Source organism: Suncus etruscus, chromosome 1 (assembly GCF_024139225.1).
Source record: "Suncus etruscus isolate mSunEtr1 chromosome 1, mSunEtr1.pri.cur, whole genome shotgun sequence".
In the NCBI taxonomy this organism is placed as follows: domain Eukaryota; kingdom Metazoa; phylum Chordata; class Mammalia; order Eulipotyphla; family Soricidae; genus Suncus; species Suncus etruscus.
This window is the reverse complement of record NC_064848.1, coordinates 171,741,712-171,768,078: the sequence shown is the minus strand read 5'-3', so window position 1 is coordinate 171,768,078 and position 26,367 is coordinate 171,741,712. Positions and strand designations below refer to the sequence as shown.

The window sequence follows — 26,367 nt, the reverse complement described above, 5'->3', positions numbered from 1 at the left end:
TTTGTCTTCTATTTAATTATTTGTTTATTGGAAAGCCATGGGGTTTTGCATATTAACTTTGTAGCCTGCCACTTTACTAGACAAGTCTATTGTTTGTAGAGCTTTTTTGTGGATTCTTGGATTTTCTATATAAAGTATCATGATCTGCAAACAATGAGCGCTTTACTGCTTCCTTTCCTATGTGGATGCTCTTTTTTTTTTTTTTTTTTTTTTTTTTTTTTGGTTTTTGGGCCACACCCGGTGATGCTCAGGGGTTACTCCTGGCTATGCGCTCAGAAGTCGCTCCTGGCTATGCGCTCAGAAGTCGCTCCTGGCTTGGGGGACCATATGGGACACTGGGGGATCGAACCACGGTCCATCCAAGGCTAGTGCAGGCAAGGCAGGCACCTTACCTCTAGCGCCACCGCCTGGCCCCATGTGGATGCTCTTGATGTCTTTTTCTTGTCTAATTGCTACAGCAAGTATTTCCATTACTATATTGAATAGAAGTGAAAGGAGAGGCAACCTTGCCTTGTGCCCTATCTTACCGAAAAGGCTTTTAGTTTTTCCCCTTTGAGTATAATATTTGCAGTGGGTTTATGATAAATGGCTTTGGCAATACTGAGGAAAGTTCCTTCAATTCCCATCTTACTGAAAGTTTTTATCATGAATGGGTACTGGACATTGTCAAATGTTTTCTCAGCATCTATTAATGGTCCTCAATACACCATGACCAAGCAGGATTAATTCCAGGGATACAAGGATGGTTTAACATATGCAAGTAAATCAATATAATAACCCTATATCAATAAAAGAAAAAACGGGGAAGAGGGGGAAGAAAGAAAAACCATATGATCTAATTAGTATTTTATATTTTATTTTGTGTTTTATATGTGTGTTACTGGGACTCAAGCAAAGATTCTTTGCATGCAATGTGTGTGCTCTCTTGAGCCATATCATGGCTCCATTATTAATGATTTTTGTTTTTGTTTTTGGACCACACCTGGCAATGCTCTAGGGTTAGTCCTAGCTCTGCACTCAGGTCCCTGATGGCATTCTAGGGACCCTATGAGATGTCAGAGATTGAACCTGTGTCAGTCAGTCGCATGCAAGATAAATGTCCTCCCTACTGTTTTTTTTGTTTTGCTTTTATTTTTGTTTTTTTAAGTCATACCTGGCAGTGCTCAGGAGTTACTCCTGGCTCTGCTACACTCAGAAGTCGCTCCTGGCAGGCTCGGGGGACCATATGGGATGCCAGAATTCGAACTGGGGTTCATCCTGTGTAGGCCATGTGCAAGACAAAAGCCTTACCACTGTGCTATTGCTCTGGTCTCTCCTACTGTTTTATCACTCCAGCCATTAGTAATGTATTTTTAAAGTTTTATGTATCTATTTAGACTGTTCATATTTGGCAATTCTGAATAAACTTCTACTTCACTGACATTTGTTTTTATTTGTCTTAGTAAGGTGAGCTCTCTGAAAGGTTTAGATGCTTGAAATGAAGGATAAATTAATATAGCTGAAAGGGAGTTTACCTTGTATGTGACTGACCTACACTCCATTCTTACTACTCCATGTGGTCCCCTGAGCCTGACAGGAGTAATCTCTAAATGTAAACCTTGATCATCTCTGGGTATGGCTCAAAAACAGACCCAAAAAAACCCTTAAATTAGTTTACATGATATGCTTCCTTCCTCTGTAAGATTGTCTTTGTTGGTGAGATTAGTTTTCAGTTTACCAAGCCTGCATTGTTTTCAATTATTTGAGAAACTTTATTCAGTCATCTTACTTGTGTTACTGGTGAAAACTTCTAAGACATTTGCTTCAAATATGTCAGAGAAATGATTTTCCCTTTTATTTAAAATATGTTGTTTCTCATCTTGCCTTGTTTCCTTTAGAATTTTCCTCAGGACAACCAAAAAGTTCGTCTCTCAGTGAGTGGATTTCTATGTGCATTTGAAATACCCATTCCTGGATCTCCTATTTCAGCCTCTAGTCCAGTACAGACAGGTAAGATAGAGCTAAGCACCATCTCACTATTTCCGCTTTAAATAATGGTTTAAGGGTTGCTGAGTTGTTTTGTTTTTTTTTTTTTTAATTTGTAGGGCTCAGGCTATTTTTAGAGTAAAGAATTTTAAGTAAAATAAAAGTGATGAGAGGGTCCCTGAGCCTGCCAGGAGTGATTTCTGAGTGTAGAGCCAGGAGTAACCCCTGAGCACTAACGAGTGTGACCCCACCCCACCCCCAAAGTAATGAGAGATCAAAATTTCAGTAGCAGAGTTAACTAATAGCTAATTTAGTTACTTGAGTTCTTTGAATTTTAGATTTCATTTATAAAATAAAAGAATTTGAGCCAAATGACCTAGGCTCTAAAATTGTGCCAGAGATCAAATTACATATCAATTTCAAGCATTGCTTAGGGTGGCCCTGGTCATCCGTGACATTACAAGGCTGAGTAATACCACATCCTCCGGCCTAGCACTGAACCCTTCTCCCAGTTGACTGATATTTCCAGGAGTTACAATATGTATACAAAAGCTTCTGTATCGAACTGTTTTTTTTAGAGGAGAGGAAAAGGAAAAAGTGGTAATTATTTTGTGTGTCCTAATGTGCTGATGATACTTTCTGCAAAAATTCTACTTCTGGGGGCCTGCGCGGTAGCGCTAGAGGTAAGATGTCTGCCTTGCCAGCACTAGCCTAGGACGGACCGCAGTTCGATCCCCCAAGCCTGCCAGGAGCGATTTCTGAGTGCATAGCCAGGAGTAACCCCTGAGCATTACCGGGTGTGGCCCAAAAACCAAAAAAAAAAAAAAAAAAATACTACTCTGACCACTTCATCTTCTTTTTATTTAGTCATCATGAAAGTTATAGTTATTTATTTGAGATTAGGAAATTGACATCTACTACCTTCTGAGATTTATGTGAATTCTTGTTCTTCCCTATATTAATGTCAATGGTTTGGGTCTTATGATATGTGAGAAGAGAACTGAGATAAAGATACATACTTAACATATTACAGTGTCTTATTTATCTTTGAATTTCTAGATTTCTCCTCTTCCCCTTCTACAAATGGAATGTTAACCCTAACAGCCAATGGGGATCTGCCCCGACCACTTTTCATCCCCAATGGAATGCCAAACACTGTTGTGCCATGTGGAACTGAGAAGAGCTTCACAAATGGAATGGTGAATGGTCACATGCCATCTCTTCCAGACAATCCTTTTACAGGCTACATCATTGCAGTCCACCGAAAAATGGTTAGTTTAATGTCAAACAAGTTATTGCTTTCTTGTAAACATCACTGGCAAAGCCAAGCCAATATCTACCATTGCCACATCTTCCTTGTATTCATTTTGGGGTATTACAAATGCAAATGTCATGTATCAGAGCTAGAATTTAGTATTACTTGTGACATGCATGACATGTGACATCAGTGCATGCAAGTACTTTTTGTTTTTGCTCAGGGGGTCACTCCTGGCTCTGTGGTCAGAAATCGCTCCTGGCAGGCACGGGGACCATATGGGATGCCGGGATTCGAACCACCATCTGTATTGGATTGGCTGCATGCAAAGCAAACACTCTACTGCTGTCTATCTCTCTGGCCCCTCACGTACTTTTTTTTTTTTTAATTTATATGTTGTTACTGAAGCAGGTAGTACAATGAGTAAGGAACTTGCCTTGCTTGTGGTTGATCTTGGTTCAATCCCAGAACCTCATATGATCACTTGAGCCTACCAACAATGATCCCTGAGCAACACCAAGTGTAGTCCTAAAACAAAACAAACATAGTTTATATGTTTGAGGGGCAGGAGTGGGTAGGGCAGGTGATAGATAGGCTTAGAGGCTTAGAGCATACTTTGCATGCAAGAGACCTGTGTTTGATCCCTGTCCTCATATTACCCTGAATACCTCCAAGAGCAACCCACAGCAAAGAACCAGAATAGTTCATAAGTACCAGTGGTTCTGGATCCCCATCCGCCCCCCAAAAAATAAAAAGAGATTGTGTTCTGTATGTTTTGTTTTTACTTTTTTTTCCCTCTGTTCATTAGTTTCTGTCATGTAGATGTTGTTGCCTTTGAAGAAATTTTGTTTTTTAATTGGACAGAAGTAATGAGTGTCCTTGAGCAAGACAAGTTTATGTAATTTCTTTTTGTCGTCGTTGTTGGGGTGGTAGGGGTGATGGTGGTGGTGGTAATTATAGTGATGATGGTGGACATGTATTTTTTCCCTGTAGTATTAAATAATTAACAATTGAGCTGGATAGAGGTGGGTGGATGGATGGATGAATGGATGGATGGATGGATGGATGGATGGATGGATGGATGGATGGATGGATGGATGGATGGATGGATGGATGGATGGCTCCACAATCCCCATTCAGTTGGCGGGTCCCAGGTTTAGGTGAACGGCGGAATCACTCATCCAGAGACAGGCATCAGGAAGCATCAACTTTATTCATACCCTATCCACCACCTGTGTGGCCTCTATCATAACCTTTTAAGCATTTGCTGTTCTTAGCTAGCCCTGCATCTTAACTCCTTTTAGCCATCTTCCATTTGACCTCCATGCTGGCCAAAGACCAAAAAGGCCAAAGGGTTAATACCCTGGGTCAAAGGCCTTCTCTACCTTTTCCAAGACTCCTCCCAGGAATGGGCGGGGTCTTGCAGGTAAGGTCAAGTTACCTAGGGAGAAAGGGTGAGGATGAGGCTTCATTTCCCTACCTCTTCACTCACGATTAATTTCTCACCATGTGCACGGTATTCTGTAGACCACATTCTAGAGAGGATTGTCTGTGCAGACAGAAATAAGGGGTACATTTCTCTTTTTATGTTTTTTGCTTGTTTGTTTGTTTGGGGGCCACATCTGGAAGTACTCAGAATTCTTGCTAATGGATCACCCCCTAGTGATGCTCAAGGTGTGTGTGGTACCAGGTACCAATTGGCCACATGCAAAGCAAGCATCTTAACCACTGTAGTATCTCTCTGACCCCAATTTAATTTTTTTTTTTTTTTTTGGTTTTTGGTTTTTGGGCCACACCCGCTAATGCTCAGGGGTTACTCCTGGCTATGCACTCAGAAGTCGCTCCTGGCTTGGGGGACCATATGGGATACAGGGGGAATCAAACCGCAGTCCGTCCTAGGCTAGCGCAGGCAAGGCAGACACCTTACCTCTAGCGCCACCACTCCAGCCCCAAATTTTTGGTTCTTGTCCTTTTTTGTGTTTTGGGTTACACTCAGCAATGCTAGGGGCTAGTCCTGGCTCTGTTTCAATAATTACTCTTGGTAGTACTCAGGGGAAGTGGATACTGGGGATCAAACCCCAGTTGGCTGTGTGCAAGGCAAATACCCTATCTGCTGTACTATTATTGCTCCAGGCTCACCAATATTTTCTTTTGGTTCTTTTTTTTTTTCTTTTGGTTTTTGGGTCATACCCGGCAGCACTCAAGGGTTACTCCTGGCTCTACACTCAGAAATCGCCCTGGCAGGCACAGGGACCATATGGGATGCCGGGATTCGAACCACTGTCCTCCATGCAAAGCAAACACTTTACCTCCATGCTATCTCTGCGGCCCCAATTTTTTTAACTAAAATAGAAGGAACTCATTACTGTGAAACAGTAAAAAATTTACAGAAAATTTAATACAGATACTACAAAACTGATTTTTTTAATATATATGTTTGTTCATACAAACATGGATAGTATTATTTACATATATTGATCCTTTTGAAAGCAATTAAGAGTTAAACCAAAACTTGTCTGTGGATATTATATAATTCATTCATCTAGGTAGTACTTGTATGAGTGACTTCAGTCTTGCTTAGAAATTAGTATTATGGGCCCGGAGAGATAGCACAGTGGCATTTGCCTTGCAAGCAGCCGATCCAGGACCAAAGGTGGTTGGTTCAAATCCTGGTGTCCCGTATGGTCCCCCGTGCCTGCCAGGAGCTATTTCTGAGCAGACAGCCAGGAGTAACCCCTGAGCACCACCGGGTGTGACTCAAAAACTAAAAAAAAAAAAAAAAAAAAGAAATTAGTATTATACTGTAGCTACAAACTTTTAAGGATATAAAAATTTTTTTTAGATGGGACAATAGATAGCACAGCAGTAGGGCATTTGCCTTGTACTCAACCGACCCAGGATGGACAGATGGTGGTTTGAATCCCAGCATCCCATATGGTCCCCTGTGCCTGCCAGGAGCGATTTCTGAGCACAGAGCCAGGAGTAACCCTGAGCGCCGCTGGGTGTGACCCAAAAACCAAAAACAAACAAAAAAATGTTTCTTTGGAAATACTTTTCAAAGGTGCAAAAAAAAAAAAAAATAGTGCCTGCTATATTATCCCTTCAGTCCCAACCAATAATTAGTTTTAAGAATCTTTACTCTTCAAACCAGGTTCAATTCCCAGTACCACATATGGTCCCCTGACTATTGCCAGTGGTTACTCATGGCTCTGCACTCAGGAATCACTCCTGATGGGCATAGCAGACCATATGGCATCCAGAGATGGAACCACAGTCAATTGTATACAAGGCAATGCCCTATCCTCTGTACTATCACTTTGGCAAACACTACATCTATTTTTAAGTTCTTCAATAATGAGGATTGAATTTTGAGGTATTTTTTATATAAAGAATTGGGGGGACGGAGAGGTGTCGCTAGAGGTAAGGCGTTCTAAGCCTTGCAAGCGCTAGCCTAGGATGAACCGTGGTTCAATCCCCCCAGCATCCCATATGGTCCCCCCAAACCAGGGATGATTTCTGATCACATAGCCAGGAGTAACCCCTGAGCATCAAATGGGTGTGGCCCCCCCAAAAATAAAAGAATTGGGGGCTTTGAGAGGCAGAAGAGGGAAGGGAAGGGATCAGATTTTGAACTAAGGGGGTTTTGATAACTAAAAAGCCTTGAATTATGAAACTTATTTGGGGGGGGTTTGTTTTAGGGACACACCCAGCAGCACTCAGGAGTTACTCCTGTCTCTGTGCTCAGAAATCACTTCTGGCAGGCTCGGGGACCATACGGGATGCTGGGGATTAAACCTAGGTCCATCCCAGGTCATCTGCTTGTAAGGCAAACACCCTACCACTGTGCTATTGCTCCAGCCCCGAAACTTATAAATGTTTACATAGTACTAATTTGCTTTGCAGTGTTTCTGAGAAATGTTTATTAGAGAAATTTAGTTTGAAATGATAATCTGAAAACCCAAACCCAAAACAGCAGCTCTGAAATTGGCAAGCCTCAGCTTTTCAAAGATTCCACTTTAATCATTTTCTTCATACTACTAAAGATTGATCTATAAATAAAGAAGAGTGGTCTATTTTAAAATGGAAACAATGCCTATTATAATATTTGAAGTCTAAAAAAAGAATCAGAATTTTGTCTTCTCTTCCTTTATTGGGATATACAGATGAGGACAGAACTATATTTCCTGTCATCTCAGAAGAATCGCCCCAGCCTCTTTGGAATGCCACTCATTGTTCCATGTACTGTGCATACCCGGAAGAAAGACCTGTATGATGCAGTTTGGATTCAAGTATCTCGATTAGCCAGCCCACTCCCACCTCAGGAAGCTAGTAACCATGCTCAGGATTGGTGAGTAAATTTAGAATTTTCAAGACTGGAGTGATAGTACAGTGGGTAGGGCATTTGCCTTGCTCGAGTTTGATCACCTGTATCCCATATGGTCCCCCAATCCTGCCAGGAATGATTTCTGAGCTCAGAGCTGGAAATGGCCCTGACCAGGGGCGGGGGGGGGGGGGGGGATTGGGATTTTTCCAGATACTGAAAGGAAATTATATTAATTCTCTGTGATTTGTAAAACTCATTTTATGTTAGTACTAGGGCACATACTTTGCAAGCAAGAGTCCTAAGTTCTGACCCCAGCATCACTAGGTATAGCTCCAAGACAAAAAAGATATTAAGTGCTTATCTTTTTAAACCAAAATCAGTGATGCTACAGAACTACTCTCATCTCTATGTCCCAGTGGTCATTGGGGGTGAGGGGGGGGCATGCAGTATCTGAACCTCCTACCTGCAAGTATATGTTTAGCCTATTGAGCTCTCTCTGGCTTAAAAATCTTTTAGAGAACACACAACTTTATGGTAAAAATTAAAAAAGTGGGGCCAGAGCAGTGGTGCAATTGGTAAGGCGTTTGCCTTGCCCGCGCTAGCCTTGGTCAGACCGAGATTTGATTCCCTGGCCTCCCATATTGTCCCCCAAGGCAGGAGCTACTTCTGAGTGCACAGCCAGGAGTAACCTCTGAGCGTCACTGGGTGTGGTCCAAAAACTAAAACTAAATAAATAACTTGATTTCCTTTTTAAAATGTTATAGGGTCATAAGCTGTGCAAACAATCGAAAGAACCAACAGTATATAAGTAGATAAGCAAAATTTTGTAGAATATTATTTGACCATAAAAGGAATGAATTTCTGGGGACTGGAGAGATAGCACAGTGGTAGGGTTTTTGCCTTGCATGCAGCCAATCCAGGACTGGTGGTGATTCGAACCCAAGTACTGCCGGGTGTGACCTAAAAACAAACAAAAAAAAAAGTAATGACTTTTTTTTTTTTTTTTTGGTTTTTGGTCCACACCCAGCAATGCTCAGGGGTTACTCCTGGCTATCTACTCAGAAATAGCTCCTGGCAGACACGGGCCGGGGGGGGGGGGGGGTATGGGATGCCAGGATTCGAACCAATCACTTTAGGTCCTGGGTCAGCTGCTTGCAAGGCAAATGCCATTGTGCTATCTCTCTGGCCCCTTGGAATGAATTTTTTGTGTATACCACAATATGAATGAACCATAAAGATATTACTAAAGTAAAATAAGACACAGGACAGATACTGTATGTGTAATCTACTTTTATTAGTTCTCTCAAATAGGCAGATTTATGAAGACCAGCAAATAGAATAGATTACTAGGAAGTTAGGGATAGGGATAAGAGAAGTAATTGCTTCACAGGTTCAAAGTTCTGAAAATTGACAGTAATGATTATTGCACAACACTGTAAATGTATAAAATGTAACAACTGGGGGCCGGTGAGGTGGCGCTAGAGGTAAGGTATCTGCCTTGCAAGCGCTAGCCAAGGAAGGACTGAAGTTCGATCACCTGGCATCCCATATTGTCCCCCCAAGCCAGGGGCAATTTCTGAGCGCTTAGCCAGGAGTAACCCCTGAGCATCAAATGGGTGTGGCCCCCAAAACAAAAACAAAACAAAAAAACAGTAACAACTGAATTGGATACTTACCTGGGTTGAATTGTAAATTTTAGGATCTGGGAAAAACAGTTCAAAGAACTAAGAATCTGATTTTCATGTGAGTGGCTCAGGTTCAATTCCTGATACCATGAGGTTCCCTATGCATTGCCAGGAGTAAGTTACTGAGCTGATGGTAGCCCCAAGCACCCCAATATGTGGTACCTTCCTTAAAAAAATAAAAATAAAAAAAACCAAACTTGTACATTTTATATCTATTTTATCACCATTTTTAAACGGGAAGAAAACAGGAACCAGAGAGACAGTATAGGAGGTAGGACAGCTTCATCAACCTCAATCTTGGTTCAAATCCTTGACACATAGGTCTTTTGAGCACAAAGCTGAAGTAGTCCCTAAGCAACACCAAATGTAGTCCAAACTCAAGAGGGAGAAAATTCAGTAGGACTAGGTAAAGTGATAATTGAAATTTAAGAGGCCAAGAATCGATCCGCACTTAAAACTACACAGAGGGACTGGAGAGATAACTCAAAAGGTAGTAGCTCAGGCTTTGCACGCAGGAGGCCTGAGTTCAATCCCCAGTACCATGGGTTCCCTGAGAATCAACAGGGCTAACCTTAAAGCACTGGATCAAGAGTAAGTCCTTTGCACTGCTGGGTGTGACCCACAAACAAAAATTTAAAAAAGAAAAAAAAGGGAAAGAAAGCTTCAAAATATGGCTAATCAGCTTCTCTAAAAACCATTATAAATTTCCAGCCTTCTGTGGTGTGTCAATGTTACTGTCATGAGAAGACCTAATTATTTTAATTTAATGTGAATTAAATCTAGTAGAATTAAAATTGAAGGAAAATTGGTGTTTGATTTTATGATTAACTTATCTTGTAAGATTTATGGGGCCCAAATGGACTCTCTGAGACATCTGGCAGTGTAGTATAATTTCCCTTATGTAAGCAAGCTAACAGCACAGGAAGCAAGAGTGTGGTTGGTACAGAGCTGCCAGAGATGAGAATTGGCAGCATTGAACTCTGGATGTGAACATAATGCTGTGACCACTGCCCCTACCTAAGAACACTTTAAGGGAAGATGGTAATGAGTGAAATGTCTGATTACAAATGTTTATTAAACTCTGGTTTATATTCTGTTTCAGTGATGACAGTATGGGTTATCAGTATCCTTTCACTCTACGAGTTGTGCAGAAAGATGGAAATTCCTGTGCTTGGTGCCCGTGGTATAGGTAAAGTAACCTCCAAAAGATAGCTTTTAGTTAAATTACAGGTATAGAGATTATGTTTACATAAGATTTTCCTAAGTTTTCAGAAATAAGTTATATATTTTAGAAATAATAGTAACGGGCCCGGAGAGATAGCACAGCGGCATTTGCCTTGCAAGCAGCCGATCCAGGACCAAAGGTGGTTGGTTCGAATCCCGGTGTCCCATATGGTTCCCCGTGCCTGCCAGGAGCTATTTCTGAGCAGACAGCCAGGAGTAACCCCTGAGCACCGCCGGGAGTGGCCCAAAAACCAAAAAAAAAAAAAAAAAAGAAATTATAGTAGACTTAGCAAACTGGCTTAAACAAGTCTTAGAACCATAACTTTGGTTCCTTCTTCACCCTTAACCTCATAAATCTTTATGTACATTTATTAAACATGCCATTTTAGAAATGAAGTAGGCTTTGTAACCACATAATTGTCCGTTAAATAACTGATTGAAGAATTTCTTTTGAACTGTTACCTCTAATCTCCAACTCTGCAATCATTTATTTGCTCTAAAGTTCATTAGATTAACAAATGGTTATTAATGGTTATTAAGTGCCATGAAAAACTAGACTTAATGGGCCTCAGATTTAGCAGGGGGTTGGGTGCTTGGCCAGCCTTCTGCCAAGAGTGATTCCTGAACACAAAGCTAGAATTAAGCCCTATGTACAGCTGAATGTGGCCTCAAAACAAACCAAAAAATTTACTTGAAAAGTAATAAGCATGATTTCTGAATAACAATAATAGTTTCATGGACCTATCAGTTTTAAGTTACAAGTCCCTGACATATCCATAAAAAGAAAGTAGAGAAGTAGAAAGGGAATTACATTTTATAAAGAAAAGTTTGTATTTCCCATAATTATTCTATTTTCAATAGATTGTTAATATTCCCTTAGATTTTGCAGAGGCTGCAAAATTGATTGTGGGGAAGATAGCGCTTTCATTGGAAATGCCTATATTGCTGTGGATTGGGACCCCACAGCCCTTCACCTCCGCTATCAGACCTCACAAGAAAGGGTAAGTGCATAGGATCATGATAAGATAGGTTTTGTTGTTGTTGTTGTTGTTGTTTGGTTTTTGGTTTTTGGGTCACACCCAGCAGCGCTCAGGGGTTCCTCCTGCTCTACACTCAGAAGTCGCTCCTGGCAGGCTCGGGGATCCATATGGGATGCCGGGATTCAAACCACCTTTCTTAAGGCTTTTATTTTGTGGTTTGGTTTTGGTTTTGGTTTTGGTTTGGTTTTGGTTTTTGGTTTTTGGATTACACCTGGCAGTGCTTGTACTCCTGGCTCTGTTCTAAGAAATTTCTTCCTGGCAGGATCAGAGAACCATATGAGATGCTGGTGATCAAACCTGGGTTGGCCACAGTGCAAGACAAATGCTTTATCTTCAGGTCCTCTTAAAGCTTTTTCTAACCTTTAGGTAACTTAGTAATTAATTATGTTGACTTCTTTTGTGTTATTAAAGAGAGGACTGGAGAGATAGTACAACATGTAGGGCACTTGCCTTGCATGTGGCTGACCTAGGTTCAATCCCATATGGTTGGTCCCCTGAACACTACTAGGAGTAATTCCTGAGTTCAGAATGAAGAGTAACCCCTGATCATCTCCAGGTGTGCCCAGAAACAAAACAATAAACAAACAAATAAGAATAGATAAATTACCAATTCCAGACCTGTTAGTCTATTTGAATTCTTAAATACATCCACACAAAATTCAAGTCTCCTTGGTTCCTCTCACTAGCCAAGAATGAGTATAATTTATGGATGCTTTACAATGAAAAAAATCACTAAAAGGAAACTAAAGAGAAATTGATGTACTAACTCATGATGCTCACAATGATAAGGTAATACAGTAACTTCAGCCATGATTCGTTTGAAGAGGGAATATAGTGGTGGATAAAAGATTCCTAGATCTTTATAGCACAAAATCTGAACAGCACATTATTGTGACAATATTCATCTGTCAAAGATGAACAGTTATTTGGCTCTACAGGACTGTGTGGGGATAGAGAACAAACCTGGGCCTTCCATGCATAAAACATGTTCTCCAGCCCTTTCAACTGTCTCTCTGGCCCAATTCTGTATTTCTTTCCTATTTTAACAAGGCAGTATGCAAGCTGAAAAACCAGAGGACATCCTGCTTATTGGAAGAAAAGCCTACACAATATGTTTAATCTCAGCCCACTTCCTTTTTCAGTGATGCTCTTAGAATACCACAGAAACCAAGTTGCTATTGAGATATCTTCTCTTGCTATGGAGGATAACCATGAGACTACTTTTTTACTACATGATGTTTCTTCCTACATATAGTTTCTGAATGTGATTAAAGAAGTTAATAGGCAAAGGAGTAAACTTGCGTCAAAATTGGTATTATTAGATCCAGAGTGATAGTATAAGAGGTTGGGTGCTTGCTCTGTACCTAATGTGGTTTATCCTGGTTTGATACTTGATACTGCAAATGCTCTCCCAGCGTCATCAAGGGTCATGACTCCTGATCACAGGAAATAGCCCCATATATCAGTGTGTGTGTGCACGCGTGCACTTGCGCGCACACACACTGATATTGTGTACACACACAGACACACACACACAGATATTGTCCATAGGATTCTCTTTGCTTTTGTATCAAAGATGGAAACTTAATCCCAATTTTGCTTCTAGAAATTTACCCTATTTATATTCTCTAATTTGCTGACAATTTTTCATAGTAAGCTTTTTATTATTTTTGTTTGTTTGTTTGTTTGTTTTTGTTTTTTGGGCCACACCTGGCGATGCTCAGGAGTTACTCCTGGCTGTGCACTTAGGAATCATTCCTGGTGTTGCTCATCTTTAACAGTGATGATTACCACAAGTTTTAGCTGAGGTATGGAAATCTACTTTTGATATCATATTAAAGTGTTTTTTGTTTGTTTGTTTGTTTGGGTTTTGGGCCAAACCTGGTGGCGCTCAGGGGTTACTACTGGCTCTGCACTCAGAAATCACTCCTCCATCCCCTGATATCATATTAAGTTTTAAACAAAAATGTTTAAAGCAGGAGCTGGAGAGATAGCATGGAGTTAAGGTGTTTGCCTTGCATGCAAGGCAGTGGTTCGAATCCCGGAATCCCATATAGGTCCCCCAAGCCTGCCGGGGCAATTTCTGAGCATAGAGCCAGGAGTAAACCTTGAGCACTGCTGAGTGTGACCCAAAAAAACAAACAAAAAAATGTTTAAAGCAAAATATAAATTTGCATATACTGAAAAATTCTTTTCAATATTAAAAGATACCTTAGGCAGAAGCAGTAATACAGCAACTAGGGCATTTTCCTTGTATGCAGCTGACCTCGGTTTGATCCTCAGCACTCTATATGATCCCCTGAGCTTTGCGAGGAGTGATCCCTGAGTAGCCAGGAGTTAACCCTGAGTGTCACTAGGTTGGCCCCAAAACAAAAAATAAATAAGTAAATAAATAAATTACTATTTAGGGAAAGGACAAGGAAATATACAATATTTTAACAGTAGTTGCTTTTATATTAAGATGCCAGGGGTCGGAGTGGTAGCACAGCAGTAGGTCGTTTGCCTTGTACACAGCTGACCCAGGTGGACATGAGTTCGATCCCCCTGGCATTCCATATGCTCCCCCCAGCTAGGAGCAATTTCTGAGCTCAGAGACAGGAGTAACCCAGGTTCAGGGGCTAAGCAATAGCACAATGAGTAGGGCACTTGCCTCGCATGCAGCCAACCCAGGTTTGATCCCCAGCATCCCATATGATCCCTTGAGCCAAGAAAAATTTCTGAGTGCAGAGCTGGAAGTAACCCCTGGGCAATCAGGGTGTGCCCCCCCAAAAAAAGGAGGTGCTAGGGAAACAGTACAGCAGGTAGGGTGCTTGTCTTGAGTGTGGTCAACTCAGTTTCAATCCCCAGCATCTCATATGGTCTTCCACATCCTATAAGGAGTGATCTCTGAGCAAGGACTTTGAGAAAGTCCTGAGTCCTACAGGGAGGGAGAAGGGAGCAGAGGGGAAGGGAAGAATGGATTAGTCTGTAAAAATCTATATTCTTGGGGCCGGAATGATGGTGCAGTGGTAGGGCGTTTGCCTTGCGCTGATCCAAAACAGACCGTGGTTCCATTACCCGATGTCCCATCTGCTCCCCTGAGCCAGGAGCAATTTCTGATCACAGAACCAGAAGTAACTCCTGAGCGTCACAAAATTTAAAAAAATCTATATTCTTTTTTTTTTTTTTTTTTTTTTTTGGTTTTTTGGGCCACACCCGTTAGATGCTCAGGGGTTACTCCTGGCTACGCGCTCAGAAATTGCCCCTGGCTTGGGGGGACCATATGGGACACCGGGGGATCGAACCGTGGTCCTTTCCTTGGCTAGCGCTTGTAAGGCAGACACCTTACCTCTAGCGCCACCTCGCCGGCCCCAAAAATCTATATTCTTATGTTTGGAGAAAGATTTCTTTTTTTCTTTCTTTTTTTTTTTGGATTTTGGGCCACATCTGGTGATGCTCAGGGGTTACTCCTGGCTGTGCTCTCAGAAATCAATCCTGGCTCGGAGGATCATATGGGATGCCGGGGATCGAACCAGGTCCGTCCTGGGTCAGTCGCATGCAAGTCAAACACCCTGCTGTTGTGCTATTGCTCCGGCCCATGGAGAAAGATTTCTGTGAGCTACGCAAAGTACATGTTTTGCATACCCATGCTTTGCCTGGATTCATTTCCCAGCCCTACATGATCCCAACCTGAGCAATGAGTACTGCCAAGTGTGCCTCCCCGACCCAAACAAGAATCAGCATTCTTTATTACCTTTCCCTATTTTATGGTTAGCTATAAACATTCCTGGTAAATATTCAGGTGACTATGAGAAAAGAGACAGTGCTGATTAGGTAGGCCTCTTTTTCTATTGATTCCAACAAACAGAATATAGCATGTTTCCTTTAAAAGTATAGTGAATTTTTCCCTTGTATGACCATATCTGAACAAGATGAGAGTTTGTGACCCAAGATTAAGCCAGATTTACTCTTTTTGTTTGTTTTTGTTTTTTGGGTCACACCCGGCATGGCTCAGGGGTTACTCCTGGCTCTATGCTCAGAAATTGCTCCTGGCAGGCTCAGGGGACCATATAGGATGCCAGGATTCGATCCTTCTGCATGCAAGGCAAACAAATGCCTTACCTCCATGCTATCTCTCCAGCCCACAGATTTACTCTTTTTGAGGATTTTTCCTCTAAATTATTCTTTTTAAATTTCTTCTTTAGAAATAGGTGGTGGCACCTGACAGATGGTAGAGCACCTCACATCCACATCTACGCATCCCTCCCTGGGTTCCATCCCTGAGAGACACGTGCACATGTACAATGCTAAACGTTTATGGGAGTGTTTGACATCCGTGACTCAACCTGGTGGAGTAAAAGTTGCACTCAAAACATTGTCAACTAAACAGTGCATTTTATAATCTAAATAGCCCAGTGTTTCCGTCTTTAGTTCAGGAAGGGAGAAGTGAAGAGAAAGAGAACCAGTTCAGCTCTGCAAGAGAGGAGGACTGAGTGGTGATTGACTTATGTGTAACCTTTGCCAACAAGAGAGGCGTTGTTGGACATGTAGCACTAGTTTTGCCTCGGGAAGAAAAAGGAATCTGTATGTTCTCATGGGAATATTCATGGTTCTAAGGCAAAGCCCCCCCCCCCACTCTAATTCCTGTTTGCTTGTTAAATTGGAGAAGGAGAAAAAAAAAATCTTCTGGGGGTTGGAGCAGTGGTGCTAGAGGTAAGGCGTCTGGGCTGACCGTGGTTTGATCCCCTGGCATCCCATATGGTCCCCCCAGTCCAGGAGCAATTTCTGAACACATAGCCAGGAGTAACCCCTGAGCGTCAAACGGATGTGACCCCCCCAAAAAAAAATCTTCTTTTTCTATTATGTTCTCAGTTCCTCCTCCTCTCCCTCTGCGTAATCCCTCACCAGCTCCATTGCAGATGCTATATGCCTACTTCCTTCACATCCTTATACTTAGCTCTTTCTTTCTCCGAAGCCAAACATGCTGGTTAGTAGGACAAATTTGAGCAGGTATTTTGGCATTTCTCAACAGAATCAGCTTCTTATGAATCTATAGTTCTCTTATTGCCATCACAGTTTTTTTTAAAGGTCCTTGGGACAGGAGAATGAATAGTGTTAAGCCTGGGTGTCACTTGGTGTGAGTATGCAAATGACTACAAACCTTTAGGTCTTAATACTCCAATATGTTATCTGCTGGGGTCAAACTTTTCTTTTATCCCATTGTTTTTGGACCAAACCCAACAGTGCTCAGGCCTAACTCCTGGCTCTCTGTTTGGGGATCATTTTTGGCAGTGCTGGGGGTCTATGTGCAGTGCCAGGCGTTGAACCAGAATCAGCCCTCTGCTATGTCTCTAACCCCATCTTTCTATACCCCTTCTTGTTCATCTATAGATCTGTGGTTTGTATTCTAGGATTTTTTTTCATAATACTTGTAATACCTTTTGCATGCTAACAATATACTTTTTATTTTATTGAAACAATTTTATTTACAAAGTCCTTTATAGTTGGGTACATTATTTATGGTTAAAAAGTAAATGATTGGGGCCTGAGAGAGAGCACAGCAATAGAGCTTGTGTCTTGCACACAGCCAACCCAGGACGGACCTGGGTTTGATTCCCAACATCCATATGGTCTTCCAAGCCTGCCAGAATTGATTGCTGAGTGCAGAGCCAGGAGTAACTCCTGAGCGCCACTGGGTGTGGCAAAAAATAAAGTAAATTATCTTAATATCGTATCCCTTGTTTCAGGACCAAGAATCAAATCATGTGGAGGCTAATTCAGAATTTCAAGTTTATAAACAAACAAGCAATCTTCATTTGTTTTTATATTTTGAAGCATGAGTAAATTTTTCAAGAAAATCCATGGATCTAGAAATGAAATTTTAATTCAGAATGGTATTGGTGTGATAGTTATGAATAAATTTGCATGTGCCACATTTGCTCAGAAACCTTTTGGATTGTATGTTCTTTTTCCTCATAAAAGTGATAAGAGAATGACATGTAACAACTTTGAAACTCATCCCTTCACTCTCTTCTCCCACCACTCCCTGTTCCTCTTGTTCCCTCTACCTCCAGGTTATAGATGAACACGAGAGTGTAGAACAGAGTCGACGAGCTCAGGCTGAGCCAATTAACCTGGATAGCTGTCTTCGTGCTTTTACCAGTGAGGAGGAGCTCGGAGAAAATGAAATGTACTATTGCTCCAAGTGTAAAACCCACTGCTTGGCAACAAAGAAGCTGGATCTTTGGAGGCTTCCTCCAGTACTGGTATGTTCTAACCCTACTTCTGAAACAACCAGAGTCTAGAGCAATGGAAAAAAAGCCTTGAACAGATTAGAAGTTTTGTTTGAACAGCACTTAGACACATTGGCTAGGCTAGGAAGATAGCTGAATGAACTAGAGTGCATGCTTGGCATACTGGAGATTTGATCCCTAGGTTTGATCCCTGACATCAAAGAATGTTGAGCTATCCAGGAACAACCCAAAGCACTGAGCTTGAAGAAGTCCATAGCAACTCCAGGTTTGATCCTTGAAAAAGAACTTTTTCCTTAAAAGTCAAAGGATTATATCAAATGTAGCTATAAGGTGCTAGTATATTTTAACCAGGTCTTATATGCATTTTTAGGAGGGTATTGGGTCACACCCAACAGTGCTCAGGGGTTACTTCTGGCTCTATGCTCAGAAATCACTCCTGGCAGACTCAGGGGACCATATGGGATGCCAGGATTAGAACCACCATCCTTCTGCATGCAAGGCAAGTGCTCTACCTCCATGCTCTCTCTGGCCCCTTATATGCATTTTTATTTTGGTCCTTCTTCTCACTACTCTGTTGTGAGGGTATGAATATATTATTTCCTTTTGTTGTTGTTGTTGTTTTGTTTCTGTTTTGGAGCCACACCTGGTGCTGCACACAGGTAACTCCTGGCTCTGCACTCCTGGCAGTCTAGGGAAACCATATGGGATGCTGGATTCAAACCCATGTCCATCCTGGGTCGGTCGAGAGCAAGGCAAATGCTTTACTACTGTGCTATCTCTCCGGCCCAGATTTTTCTTTTTTCTTGTTTCTTTTTCCTTTATTTATTTTTGTTTGTTTTTGGGCCACACCCGGTGGCGCTCAGGGGTTCGGGGTTACTCCTGGCTATGCGCTCAGAAATCACTCCTGGCTTGGGGGACAATATGGGATACCGGGGGATCAAACCATGGTCCATCCTAGGTTAGTGTGTACAAGGCAAATGACCTACTACTTGCATTACCGCTCTGGCCCCAGTAGAGTGGTTCATTTTTAAAGGGCATTACATTGATGGAAAATCAAAATAAAAAGACTCAAAAAAACTTATCTCCCCATCCTCCTTTCCACTCTCCTTCTCTCACTCCTCCCTCCCTCTCTCTCACAAAAAAATAAAATAAAAATAAAAACAAATACAAAAAACTGTACTCAGGAGATTCAGGGGCCCTTCTTGGCAATTCATGCAAGGCAAATGCCCTACTGCTTTCACCTCCAGTCCTCAGCCCAGACTTCTTTTCTCGGAAGTATTCATAAGAAATTACTAGCAGGGCCCGGAGAGATAGCACAGCGGCATTTGCCTTGCAAGCAGCCAATCCAGGACCAAAGGTGGTTGGTTCGAATCCCGGTGTCCCATATGGTCCCCCGTGCCTGCCAGGAGCTATTTCTGAGCAGACAGCCAGGAGTAACCCCTGAGCACTGCCGGGTGTGACCCAAAAACCGCACACACAAAAAAAAGAAATTAGTAGCACTAAGTAGTCAGATTGACACTACAGGAGATAGGGCATTTGCCTTGTACACAGCCAGCTTAAGTTTAATCCCTAGCACGGTCCTCCACGCCTGTCAGGAGAGATCCCTTTGCATAGAACCAGGAGTAAGCTCTGGGCACTGCCAGGTGTAGCCAAAAAGAAAAGAAGAGAAATAGCATTAAGAAGCTCCAGGAATCAGAACTAAGGGAAGGGAAAAGGGAATGATGATAAGTTTTGGAGACAGATAGTTGGGAAGGGAAAAATTTTTTATTTTTAAATTGAAGCATAATTAACATAGAATTAAATGCACAGATCTTAAATGTCTAGTTTGTCATTTTGGTAGTTAAATATAGTTATAAAGTATAATACAGGTTAAAGGTTTTATTTTCAAAACTTTCTGAGCTTGGGTTTTTTTCTTGGTTTTTGTTTCTGTTTTTGCATTAGTGCCTAGTTGTAGGTTGCCAGGGATCAAACTCAGGTTCACCCTCTACAAGGAAAACACCCTATGAAGCAAATTGAAATAGTTCCCATTTATATAAAATATTTCTCGTTTGTATCTTAATTATTTTCTGTTGGTCTGTTTTCCTATTGCCTTTCATCTGGTTTGTCCCCTCCCCTTGGGGAGGAGCTTGAGTTGGATTTCAGTAAATGGAAGGCAGGAGAGCTTGGAGGACTGTCATCTAGGCTTGTGGTTCCATGTGTTGGAGCAATTGGCTTGTGGGTTAACAGCTTGCAGTGTGAATGTTCTTGCCTGCTATATCCTCCATATCTGTGTGGATTACTTATTGCAGAGAATTGTTACTGATCCAGCTTCTCTTGTCCATTCCCTTCTGGCAACTGTGGGATAACCAACCTCAACCCAATACCCAAAGAATGTCTCATTACAACACCTTACTTTTTGTCCTTTCCAGTTTTTGTTTTGTTGGGGTGGCCTGTACTCAGGACTTAACTCCTGACTCTATCCTAAAGGGATCACTTCTAGCAGGTTCAGGGGACAGTATTGGATGTCAGGTATTGTACTCAAGTTGGTTGCATAAAAAGCAAGCACTCTCCCTGATGTAATCACTCTGGTCCCTGTTTATTTGTTGTTTTAATTTTTATTGATTGATTAATTAATTTTTGGGTTTTGGTGGTTTTTATTTTGAGGGATCACACACAGTGGCGCATAGGGTTTAATCCTGGCTCTGCACTCAAAAATTGTCCCTGGCAGGCTTGGGGGACCATATGGGATGCCGGGAATCGAACCACCATCCATCCTGGGTTGGCCGCGTGCAAGGCAAACGCCCTACTGCTGTTCTATCTCTCTGGCCCAGTTGATTGATTTTTGGGTCACACCCAGCAGTGCTCAGGATCAACTCCTGACTTTGTGCTCAAAAATTACTCCTGGCAGGCCTGGGGGACAGTATGGGATGCTGGGGGATCAAACCCTGATTGGCCACATGCAAGGTAAAATGCCCTACCTGCTGTGCTATCCCCTGTTATTTTTATGGTGCCAGCAATCAAACTTGGGTCCTCCAGAGACAGACAGTGCTGTTCTCTTGTCCACTGAGCTTCATCCCTGGCCCAATTTTTTAGCTCTATTTCTTTTAAGGGGGAAGAAATGGCTGGAGAGATAGCATGGAGTTTAAGATATTTGCTTTCGGGGGCCGGAGAGATAGCATGGAGGTAAGGCGTTTGCCTTTCATGCAGGAGGTCTTCGGTTCAAATCCCGGTGCCCCATATGGTCCCCTGTGCCTGCCAGGAGCAATTTCTGAGCCTGGAGCCAGGAATAACCCCTGAGCACTGCCGGGTGTGACCCAAAAACCACAAAAAAAAAAAAAAAGATATTTGCTTTGCATGGAGCCAACTTTGGTTCAATCCCCAGCACCATATATGGTTCCCCTGTACCACTGAGAGTGATCCTGAGCACTACTGGGCGTGACCCAAAGACAAATAATAAGCAAACAAATGAACAAGTAAATAAATAAAAAATAAGAATAAAAGTTAAGGGCCCAGAGAGATAGCACAGCGGCGTTTGCCTTGCAAGCAGCCGATCCAGGACCAAAGGTGGTTGGTTCAAATCCCGGTGTCCCATATGGTCCCCCGTGCCTGCCAGGAGCTATTTCTGAGCAGACAGCCAGGAGTAACCCCTGAGCACCGCCAGGTGTGACCCAAAAAACCAAAAAAAAAAAAAAAATTTAGTATGGCCAAAGCAATAGAGCACAATTGGTAGGGCATTTGTCTTGCACGTGGCCGATCAGGTTTCAACCTGATCCCTGTATCCCCCGATGGTCCCGCAAGCCTGACAGGAGTAATTTCTGAGCAGAGAGCCAGGAGTCACCCCCCGTAGAGCCACCAGGGCAAAATTTTAGACTAGTGAAGACCCTGAGACAATGATGAAAGGAAACTGGTAGAGATTGTGGTGTTGGAATGTTATATGAATAAAACCCTATCATTGATGGTATTATAAAATAGTAAATCATGGGGGCCAGAGTGGTGGCACAAGTGGTAAAGCATCTATCTGCCTTGCCCACACTATCCTAGGGTGGACCTCGGTTCGATCCCCTGGCATCCCATATGGTCCCCCAAGCCAGGCGCGATTTCTTAGTACATAGCCAGGAGTAGCCCCTGAGCGTCACTGGGTGTGGCCCAAAAATTATAAATCATAGTAGCTAAAATTAAAAACTTTTTAATTTAGAAAGGCTGGAGGTTTGTGGGTAGGGCTCTTACCTTGCATGCATCGGGTTCAATATTAATCCTCAGAACTGCACATGACCCTCCAAGCCCTGTCAGGAATGATCCTTGAGCATAGAGCCAAAAATAAGTCCTGAGAACTGCCAAGTGTAGACTCTCTCCCTTCCCCCCACAAAAATGAGTGTAGGTCACCATCCAAAGTTCTGTAGCCACACTAGAAAACACAGGCATACTGGATTAGACTATAGAAAAAAAAAAAAAGTGCTCTTGGGCCAGAGAGCTAGCACAGCAGTAGGGCATTTGCCTTGCACAAAGCCAACCTAGAACAGGCCCGGGTTTTATTTCCAGCATCCCATACGGTCCCCAAGCCTGCCATGAGTGGTTTCTGAGCGCAGAGCCAGAAGTAACATCTGAACACCCCCGGGTGTGCCTCCCCCACCCAAAAAAAAAAAAGAAAAGATTGTTCTTGGAAGGGAAACAAAAAATTCAAATTTAAAAAAAAACAAGTGGGGCTGAAGCAGTAGTGTGGAGAAAATGTTGCTTGCCTTTCATGCAGCCACCCTAAGTTTATCTAGTTCCTGAGCACCTTTAGGTATGGCTGAAAACCCACTCCAAAAAAAATGGAATGAGCATCTTATGCTCTTTAGGATACTAACACTTCCTAAAGCAATCCAAGGATGAGGTAAAGGAAGAAGGCATGGCAGACTTCTCTGTGGAGAGAATGGGTACATTTATTCTTAAAAACTGAGGCCTGGGGGCCAGAGAGATAGCATGGAGGTTAGGCGTTTGCCTTTCATGCAGAAGGTCATCGGTTCGAATCCCATCCCATATGGTCCCCGTGCCTGCCAGGAGCAATTTCTGAGTCTGGAGCCAGGAATAACCCCTGAGCACTGCCGGGTGTGACCCAAAAACCACAAAAAAAAAGGGGGGGGGCCGGAGAGATAGCACAGTGGCATTTGCCTTGCAAGCAGCTGATCCAGGACCAAAAGTGGTTGGTTCGAATCCTGGTGTCCCATATGGTCCCCCGTGCCTGCCAGGAGCTATTTCTGAGCAGACAGCCAGGAGTAATCCCTGAGCACTGCCAGGTGTGGCCCAAAAAACAAAAACAAAAACAAAAAAAAAAAAAAAACTGAGGCCTGAAGTGTAACTGTTGTACAGCAAATGCATTGTGTGGATGAGGTCCGGTTTCATTCCCCTGCACCACAAAATAATTTTTTTCACTTAGCTTTTCTTCAAAATAATCAGTAGTCTCCTGTCCTCAGGGTGATTTGTGAATGATTCTGCTGTAGTTTTAGAAGTAGATCACAATTCGAGAAATAAGGAAAACTCCTGATATGGACTCCTAAGAATTTGAAGTAACTGGGATTTTGGGATAGACAGAGATAATAAAACAAGGATGATAAATGTATAAGGCATATATTTAAAGTGTAGAAGCCCCATTAGGAACTATGTGATGTAACAACATAAAATACACAAATTTGGGGGCAAAATGTTATGTTATTCTTTTTTTTCTTTATTTAAACATCATGATTTACAAAATTGTTCATAATAAAGTTGTTTCAAGCATTCAATTTCCCAGCACCAGTCCCACCATCAATGTGACCTTCCCTCTACCATTGTCCCCAGTGCCCCACGATCCCCTTGCCTATCTCTTAGCAAGTACAAAATAATTTATTTTATATTGCTTATTACAACAATGTGTAATCAAAAAATGCTGCATCAGGGCCGGAGCCATAGTACAGTGGGTAGGACATTTGCCTTGCACTGGACCAAACTGGGTTTGACCCCTGATATCCCAAATGGTCCCCCAAGTACTACCAAGAGTAATTCCTGAGTGCAGAGCCAGGAGTAACTCCTGAGCACCACCAGGTGTGGTCCAGAAACACAAAAACAAACCAAAATAAAACAATTTCAGTAAAAGAAAATCTGGGGGCAGAGAGATAGCATGGAGGTAGGGCATTTGCCTTGCATGCAGAAGGACAGTGGTTTGAGTCCCCGAAGCCTGCTCGGGCGATTTCTGAGTCAGGAGTAACCCCTGAGTGCCTGGTATGACCCAAAAAGAAAATCTGAATGTTGTTGTTATCTCACAATGGTGTCATTAAAATCATTGTATGTTGGGGCCAGAGAGGTAGCATGGAGGTAAAGCATTTGCCTTGCATGCAGAAGGACAGCAGTTTGAATCCTGGCATCCCATATGGTCCCCTGTGCCTGCCAGGGGCAATTTCTGAGCATAGAGCCAGGAGTAACCCCTGAGCACTGCCAGGTGTGACCCAAAAAACCAAACAAAAAAAAATCATTGTATGTTTATGAGGGTTTACTAATTATTTGTCCCTAGTTAAACTTTCTGTCTTATTGAATTTTGGATTTGTTTTTTTTTTTGTTTGTTTTTTTTGTTTTTGTCTGTTTTTTTTTAAGGCCATACCCAGCTGTACTCAGAGGTTACTCATGGCTCTGACCTCAGAATTTGCTCCTGGCAAGTTCAGAGGACCATATGAGATGCCAAGGATGGAACTTTGGTCTGTCCCAGGTCAGCCACATGCAAGGCAAATACCCTACTGCTGTGCTATCACTCTAGCCCCTGAATATATTTTTTAATTGACCTTATTTTATTGGGTTCTATCTAAGCTACTTTCCTATCTAATTTGCTGTGCTCCTACTGGGCTCTTAATATTGCAGAATTTGGAGGTGTCATCAGCTGCATGCTCCAGGAACTTCAGAATCTGTAGAATTGGGCCTACAACTTTCAGTGGCTTGATTTGGCTTTCCTCTCTTCCAAGAAAGTCATGAAGCTATAAGACTGGGTCATTGTTTACATGGCTCTGGCTGTAGTATATGGGTTTGGCTGATGGGGCTTCCTGCAGTACTGAGGGAAGGGGAAGGCTGCCTTTCCCCATTTTGAGAAGACCCCGGAGTTTTTAACCCAAAAACCATCATACCTGGAATTTTTCATCAACTTGGTGTCTCTGCAGAGATTAATTGTGAAGCAGTGAAGTTTTTATAGTTTGCATGGCTTTGGGGTGTGGGTGCAGTTCCTAGGGCTTTGGCTGGTCCTGGACTCACCCTGTCCCCCTTCTGAGAGCACCCCAGACTTTTAAATATTCTTGAACAATATTTAACTGGAGGTACTTTTGGCTATAATAGTGGTATTGGCCACTCCACACAGTGCTGGAGATGGACATGTGGTACAGGGGATTGAAATCAGCTCTTACCACTTGAGTCACATCCTTGGCGGTTGGATTTTTTTTTCTTAATAGAAATTTTGTATCTTTAGAACCCTTTAACTCTAGGACTTCTACCGTTTATTTTCTCCAGATTATTCACCTCAAACGATTTCAATTTGTAAATGGTCGATGGATAAAATCACAGAAGATTGTTAAGTTTCCTCGGGAAAGTTTTGACCCTAGTGCTTTTTTGGTACCAAGAGACCCAGCTCTCTGCCATCGGAAGCTCCTCACACCGCAGGGGGACGACCTCTCTGAGCCCAGAGTGCCAGCAGAAGGGAAGAAAGCAGACATCCAGAACCCAGCTGGAGAGGAGGATGTTCTCCTGAGCAAAAGCCCTTCCTCACTCAGTGCGAATTTCAACTGCAGCCCAAAAGGTGAGGAAGCCTGGAGGGGACCTGTGGGAGGCCAGAAGTCCCCCTGAGTTTTCCTGGACATCCTATGGGCTACATGTTCTCCTCTGCCTTTCCCTATGAGGCAGCTTCTTAATGAGGTGGTAGAAACCTGTCTTTAATCAGACCAGTTTAGGTTTTATTTTTAGTTTTTGATCTTTGGGCCACACCCAGCGATGCTCAGGGCTTAGTCCTGGTTCTGTACTTGGGGAATCACTCCTGGCACTTCATTGAGGGAACCATATGAGGTTCCGGATAGTAAACTCAGTTCTGCTATGTGCAAGTAAAGTGCCTTACCCACTGTACTAGTGCTCTGGCCCCAGACCAATCTAGGTTTTAACTGTGGGACTGTTAACGAGATATCGCCTCCCTAAATCTATATTTTTATTTATAAAATAAAGTAATACCGAGTTGGAGGTAATATCACAAAGATGTACTGTATCAAGAATGAAGTTCTTAAAGCCAGAAGGATAATACAGCAGGTAATGAACTTGTCTGGTACTTGGCCAACCCAGGGTCAGTTCCCAATGCTACATATGGTTCCCCAAACACTGCCAGGAGTAAGCCCTGAGTACTGCCAGATGTAACTTGAAAACAAAAGAATGACTTACTTAGGACCAGAGTAGCCCCACGTCCTGCTAGGTGTGCCCACTTCCTGTCCACAGAAAAAAAAATGAAGCCCTTAATGCCTGGCATAACATGTAGGAATATGAATAGTATTTGTCATCCTTGCTCCTTCAGTTTGAGTTTCTCAGGTTATCAAGAAGGAACTGGGGTTCTTTTCTGGGTTTTTGGTTGGTTTGGGTTTGGGGAGTACCCTAACTGCTGTACTAGTTCTCCAGCCCCAGCATTGCTATT

At 42.5% G+C, this 26,367-nt stretch overlaps 1 protein-coding gene across 2 annotated transcripts in view; it reads left to right on the top strand.

Moving 5' to 3' along the window:
- Positions 1–26,367, top strand: part of USP32 (ubiquitin specific peptidase 32) — a 189,666-nt gene that overhangs the window by 159,714 nt on the left and 3,585 nt on the right. For both annotated transcript variants that reach the window (XM_049771218.1, XM_049771210.1), the window contains exons 25-31: positions 1,878–1,989; positions 3,025–3,236; positions 7,384–7,568; positions 10,332–10,418; positions 11,334–11,454; positions 17,547–17,738; positions 25,209–25,494. In XM_049771218.1, the coding sequence (XP_049627175.1) occupies positions 1,878–1,989; positions 3,025–3,236; positions 7,384–7,568; positions 10,332–10,418; positions 11,334–11,454; positions 17,547–17,738; positions 25,209–25,494 (1,195 nt within the window). The remainder of the gene's footprint in view (positions 1–1,877; positions 1,990–3,024; positions 3,237–7,383; positions 7,569–10,331; positions 10,419–11,333; positions 11,455–17,546; positions 17,739–25,208; positions 25,495–26,367) is intronic.